At 39.3% G+C, this 6,582-nt stretch overlaps 1 protein-coding gene across 3 annotated transcripts in view; it reads right to left on the bottom strand.

The window, feature by feature from the left end:
* Positions 1 to 423: 423 nt before the first annotated feature.
* The window catches only part of IGSF5 (immunoglobulin superfamily member 5), a 46,581-nt gene continuing 40,422 nt past the window's right edge, over positions 424 to 6,582 (bottom strand). For all 3 annotated transcript variants that reach the window (XM_062602579.1, XM_062602578.1, XM_062602577.1), the window contains exon 9: positions 424 to 1,195. In XM_062602579.1, the coding sequence (XP_062458563.1) occupies positions 1,127 to 1,195 (69 nt within the window). In that variant the 3' untranslated portion in view covers positions 424 to 1,126. The remainder of the gene's footprint in view (positions 1,196 to 6,582) is intronic.

Below are 6,582 nucleotides of genomic sequence, written 5' to 3'. Positions count from 1 at the left end.
GCTTCTTCCAGCACTCAAAGAGCACCTGCACTGGTTCATACAAAAGATTAACATGCAGAACACTGAATAATTCAGAATGCTTTGAGTGGGTAGAAAGCTGAGCACACTGAAAAGAACTTGTTTTTCTGGAAGAAGTTTGCCTTTTTGTAAAAAACCCCATAAGCCTGAACTTTTTTATGATTATATACAAAATTTCAAACAAAACATTTTTAGATTGGGAAGGAACATACAGGGTCCATGTGCTAGATCTGCTCTACTGAGAAGGTTGCCTAGCTAAAGTGTATTTCCCATGGTCATTATCAGCTCTGTCCCTGATGAAACAATTTGGTCCAGCAGTCACCATTTGCTATGACCCAAGCCACTTGGCTGCCAAGCTCAGCCCACAAGTAGAACAGAGACATAAAACATTCAAGGAACAAGTACTAAAAGTCAGGATTTTCAAATCCACATTTTTCAGCTTAAGATATTGCATTTCAATCAAAACAGATTTTTTTGGATACATAAGTAATTGGTTTTTATTTAAAAATAGAACATTTGATTTAAGACAAATGCCTTTAACAAAATAACATATTGAAATGAAACAATTTAATTTCTGATCCAAAGATATTTTTGTTAGAAATTTTGAAGCAGCTCTCATGAAACTTCCCTTGATTTTATTACAGAACTGAAATTGAAAAATATTGTTGATCTATAAGCTCACGATGACCAGCTGTACATAAAGTACATTAAAAAAGCAGTACATATTGTAGTAATCAGTGTTATTATTAACCAGTTCTTCTGAACTAAGAAATGTCTTGCAGTTCCAGTCCTTGATCTTGCTGTGGATAATCAAACATTTCTGTCTGATAGGAGTTTTGCTGATTTCCTTGGGATCCAAAGCACAGATTCTTGTTCTTGTACAGTCCCATCATTGCCTGAAGTTAAAGCTGTCATTTATGTCCATTATTTTGCTGAGATATCATGCTACATTATAAAGGTTGCAATTTTAATTCATTATATGAGGAAAAAATAGAAAAATAACTTATAGCTTAAACTGAGAGAAGTAGTCTTAACCTTTCTTTGTTGCAGGAAGCCATCCAAATGTGCAAAATAAAAGTGATGGAGAAGTTCCCTGGAGAGGTACATCCTAAACAAGTGTCATGTTTCTAATTTTCTTTGGGCTGATCAGATAATCAGCACGTCTTTGAGATCCCACCTATGGGAGAGTAAAAGCAGTTATGGAAGTTGAAGAAATCCTAGAAAAGCAGTCCCACAAAGGTCCTCAAGAGATCACCTGCCAAACCCTCACCCCAAAATATTACACCAAAATGCAATCTATCAGCATCAGCTCACTCAAAATCTAAATACAAAGGAAAGAATGAACAGCAGAACAAAAGCTTCACATGCAACACACAGCTGGCAGTTCTGGGAATTCATTAACTGGTCTTTTGCTGAAAACTTTTCGTGGACTTTGCAGTCTGCATTCTTTTAAGCAAAACATGATGGACATTTCTCCTCTGGTTCTCTTAAAGAAACTACCCATTAAGCTGTAACAAAAACTTAACATTTGACATGGCTTTCCAAATACATTAGAAATTGCAACAATAAGCACACCAGTATTTCATGTATCTGAAAGACCTCTGTCAGTATCCCAGTGTTTTTTCAAGGCAAGCTTTTTTTAAAGTTTCCATGATTGGCATGATTCCACTTCCACCAACAGCAGCTTGTTTTCAAGTTGACCCCAGTGGGATCAGTGCAGGGCAAATGCTTAGCAGTTTTGAAATCACTATCCTCATTTGCAACCACTGCAGTGGATTTCCAGTCCTAATTGCTTATGTGCTTTTATGAAATATCATTGCAAGGGAAAAGACAAAGAAAAATTCATTCTCAAATGCATCCAAGAAACGTACATTTTGGATATTTAAATGTAGTAGTGGGATTTCACATAGATAATTACAAAGTAGCCCTAAGGGATGGAAATTTCTTCCAAAGTTCTAAAGAAGTCTCTTCGCATAGCTTCCTAAATGAACCATGACAACCAAAGGGTTTGCTGTGGCCAGCTCCAGTGTTGGTTTTATCTACCTCCAAGTAGATCTTATCATCTGCTGGCTACTGTTCCTTGCAACTTCCCCACTTGGTCTCAAGGCCTTGGAAGTGAACGGAAATTTCAGATCCTCCCAGTAGAATTTTTCATCAAGCCCAATCGGGTTCCTAACTATTGACCAGTCTTCTTGTGTTTTGTTTCTGGAGCATTAATCATGTACAGTCTGTATTGCCTTGGTCTTCTTCCAGCATTAAACATCTTAAATAATGTATTTGGTACATATACATTATTGAATGAGCCATAGAGGAAAATGTTAGATAACAAATGTGCACAACATGTCTCTGGTAGTTAATGAGTTCCAGCACCTCAAGGAAAAGCATGGGATAAATATAACTATGCTGGAAACATTCCATAAGACGGCTGCCTTCTGTTTTAAATACAACTCTCCCCCTCCCCCACCTCTTTTTATTGCTAGAACATACTGCTGTTTTCTAAATTTACCCTTCTTTACTGTTTATTTCTGCAGAGAAGATAGGCTCTGGGAAGTAACAAGATTGCCTGTTTGTGCTCAAGAGACCTTTTCCAGGATCTCTCTGCTGCACTTAATTTCTTGCAGTTCAGCCCAAAGACCTTATTGATGCTCAACAGAGACATCTTTCATTTATTTCCAGTACACATCAGAAGTTTCCTCTGCTCTGAGTTACCCTGGAGATTAATATGTGATAAGATTTGTTCCATTATGGCAGAACATTTATTTGGAATTTCATGATCTTTCAATTACAGGTCTGTTATACCAGGCTTTCTCACTAGGACAAAGTTTTGAGAAGCTCTCTACTCCTGCTCCCCCCAAAAATACCCAACTTACAAGTAGAATGGAAGGAAAAAACAATCTGAACAATGCTGAAGGCAAGCATTATGTATGTGGAAAACAAGTGCTTTCAGATACTGTGGACTGTCCTTTCAGCATATAGTATACTGAACTAGCCAGCATACTGAGTAGCCAGAAAGTTTCAGAGGGGGTCCAAAAGCACCTCACTGAACTCTGTTTCTGAAACTTCCTGAAATAGTTCATTATTTGAATCTCATGTTTAGCAAAATACTGGGGTGGAAATATTTCCCAGAACTTTTTGCGTGAAAATACTGTATTGCATCCAGATTTGCTAAAGAACAAAGATATTAATCAGGAGGTTCAAGTAATACCAAAAGAGGCAGAGGCTAGGGCCATTAGTAGGCAGTAGAGCAGAAACTTTCGGTTTGCATGTGATTTTGAACAGGAGGGAGTCAGAGGACTTGCACCAGCTGAATCTAGGCTGCCCTGAGAGCACTGGGGAAAATGTAACCCAAGCATGCCTCTTTTGCTTGAAAAATCTCATCTGCAAGTGTAAGCCACCCAGCCCCTGCCTTGCCTTGTCATTTCTCCTCACCACAGAAGCAGAAACCAAACAGCAGGTTTGCTCCTGGGCTAGGGACTGTGCCCACGATGGTTTGCCTTTGCCCTGCTGTTATTTGCTCTAGAGCAAAAACTATAGGTTACTTATATTTTATTCTCACTGTGCTCTGATATCAATTAATGAATAATTTCATGAATTTCAGTCAACTCATGCTGTGTACTGGCCCATTTTCAGTGGAGCTTTCTTTGAAATAGCATAGCCTTACTGAGGTTTAAGTTCATTGGATATAACTTCACTGAAATGGAGGCTGCTGGCTGCTGCTCAGTGACCTAAAACTCATTTTCCGGTGCTGTAGAAGTTCTCATACAACACATTATAAATACAAAATGCAGAGGAGTAAGACCACAAGAACCATTTCGCATTTAGAACCTGATATGCCACAACTGCTAGAGCCTTTGCTTGGTTTTGATTTCAAAATTGTTTCTTCTTCATATTCAGTGCTCTATTAGTCTTGTCAGTCCCAGTCTGAGAAAAAATGGTTTCATTAATCATTACATCCTACATATTGAACAGAAAAAATGACAGCTCTAGTGGTTAGCTGCACAGCCCAGCATTACAGGAGCGAGTTCCTAAGGTGGTCCCTTCTACCAGTAAGGATGCAGTACCATCAGCATTTCTTTTACATGGCTTTAAGTCTCTTTGTACTGTCAGCCTGGCATCTAGTTAACCACAGCTATTTGGAAGTCACAGGTTTCAAAGCCTGCCTGTTGACTTACCATCACTTTTCATAGGGATTACTATAAAAAGGACTATTATAATGGGAAAAGCTTTGCACAGTTTGTTGGTTTGGTTGGTTAAACAGCTGCCCAAATCTTTCCACCTCTTCCAGCTGCTCAGCCAGACAAACAGACAGCTAGCAATATATGGATGAATCAGAATGTAAAATGAGTGTGTGTATCAGCTGATTTCGGAGTTGAACCCTTCAGTGATGTTTTGAATACACTTCAGTCTTCAGTCAATGAAAGAAGGACTTCTGCTATTACAAGTATGTTGTAGTCATTTCTGCAACCCATATGATATCAGTGATATGAATGATGAACACACATCTGGCATTATGAAACAGGGTTCTGATCTTTACATTAATTTGACAGATGGCAGCTCCTCAGACGCTGACGCTGTGGAAATGTGTGATAAACTGAAGGATTTGCCTGCTATTAGCCAGCCAAAAAAAAAAAACAAACCTCCAAGCCCAACTACATTAAAACAAATTGCTGAAATTGATGTGGTAGAAGTACTTCCAAAAATGTCTGCATGCATCACACATTTGCCTGTTAGAACAAAAATCAGGGAGGTACAGCTTCCTGTTTCTGAAGGTTATATTTCCCCCTGCTCTCAGCTTTTAATTCTCATTCCAAATTCACTTCATTTACAGGAAAACACCCACCCAAAAGTCCTGGATACCCTCAAAATAATTCAGATACACTATCACTTCAAATAGCAAACCAGTTCCATCCCGGCAACTTTTCATACACGCAGCACATTTCCCTGTCCATCAATACACATACAGCCTGGAAATTCCTTCTCAGTTCTTCATGGGTTAATCCCACCCACATAGCGTCACTCCTCCCCTTCTTTCAGACATTTGGGAAAATTACACTATAAACTGCACCTTTCTTTTCTATATCATCAATATTTATTACTCTCTTAATCAAGATATGCTGACCAATGAATACCATAACATGACATACTGTATAGTACATTTCACCAGTAGAGGCAAAATTATTTGCCATCATTGGTTTATATTTCTATTTATTGACCTTTTAATTCGATTTTGATTGCTTAATTTTTCTTTTCAAACAATCCTCAGAGTCAGAGCAGTTATATTCAGTGCAATAAATGGAGCTGCAATTCATCATTTATTTCCTGCCCAGTATAAAACCACAACCACCACTAAATAATATTTCCAGTTTATAGAGTGTCATTTGTAGTATTTAAGAAGAAAAATAGATCCTTCCCCATTAACAGAGCCGTGACTCACTCTGGACTGGAGAGGAGGAGTGCAGCTGTGGTGGCAAGTGCAAGCCTCCTGTAGCTCTGCTGAAGTCAGGTGAATTTCACCAGGGATGAATGTGGCCCACTATAAGGGAGCACTCAGTCCCTTTTAGGAAATGGTTTTCTAATCTACCACAGAGACACTTATGGCATATTAAATGGAATAATTATGAAGCTTGTACAGAAGTCTGTCCAGTCCTTACAGCTCTTTTTGTACCAGTGGGACTTGAAAAAAATGCTGTTCCTCAGAGATGTCACTCAGGACCTGGCAGAACTGACCCTATGGCCCTTGTTCAGGCTAAACTGTCTGTGGGACTGCCCCAAAACCTGCTAGAGACAAGACAAGGGATCCCCACCATTGCGCTTGGGTTGTGGAAGTAGCTCTGCGCACTGGGTCAGGGCATGAAAAATGGGCTCTTGGATGAGACCTTGGTCCCTAATACCCGCTTGGCCTGCAGCTCAACCCTGGGAGTAGCAGCAAGGATTGCTCCTCCCATCACTGACAGTAACAAAATATGCAATTAAACAGAAGCCTGTAATTCTACTTTCCATTTGACCTTTTCTTGGCTAATGCAATCAGAATGAAGACCTTCCAGCACCCCTGACTGATGCTCCTGGCCTCCTCTTCTAGTGGCTGGTAATTTTTTCCTCAGCTCAATAATTCAGTTCGATAGTCATCATTTTTTAAATGTGTCACATGCCTCTTTTTTTCTCCCTTCTTCTTCGCTCAGCTATTACTTTTCCCTAAGATTATTTGCCAAATCTTTTGTTCACATTGTGAATTGATCAGTGCAAGTGCTGGGCAACATTTATCTTCCATGAACATTTTATATTAGTTTCTGATTCAAAGAGTTTGAACTCCAGTAGCTGACCTAAGCAATTTTCTATTGTCACCTTTTACAGTGACACCCACCAGGTTTTTCAGCTCTGTACCTGGTTGTGTCCAGGTACAGGAAACAAACACTGCGACACCAAGTCTCCGCTAATCTCTGAAATCATTTGAAAATATAACTTTTTACATACAGAACAGAAAGGATAAAATTTGAAGCTGATGCCTTCAGAGACTCAGGAAGAATGCTTAATGCCTCTGCCCTGTGCTGAAATTTTCCACCCAGT

The sequence above is a fragment of the Pezoporus occidentalis genome, unplaced genomic scaffold, assembly GCF_034315485.1.
Source record: "Pezoporus occidentalis ecotype Australia unplaced genomic scaffold, CSIRO_AGI_Poc_V1 ctg77, whole genome shotgun sequence".
NCBI lineage: Eukaryota > Metazoa > Chordata > Aves > Psittaciformes > Psittacidae > Pezoporus > Pezoporus occidentalis.
This window is presented reverse-complemented; position numbering and strand designations above follow the sequence as displayed.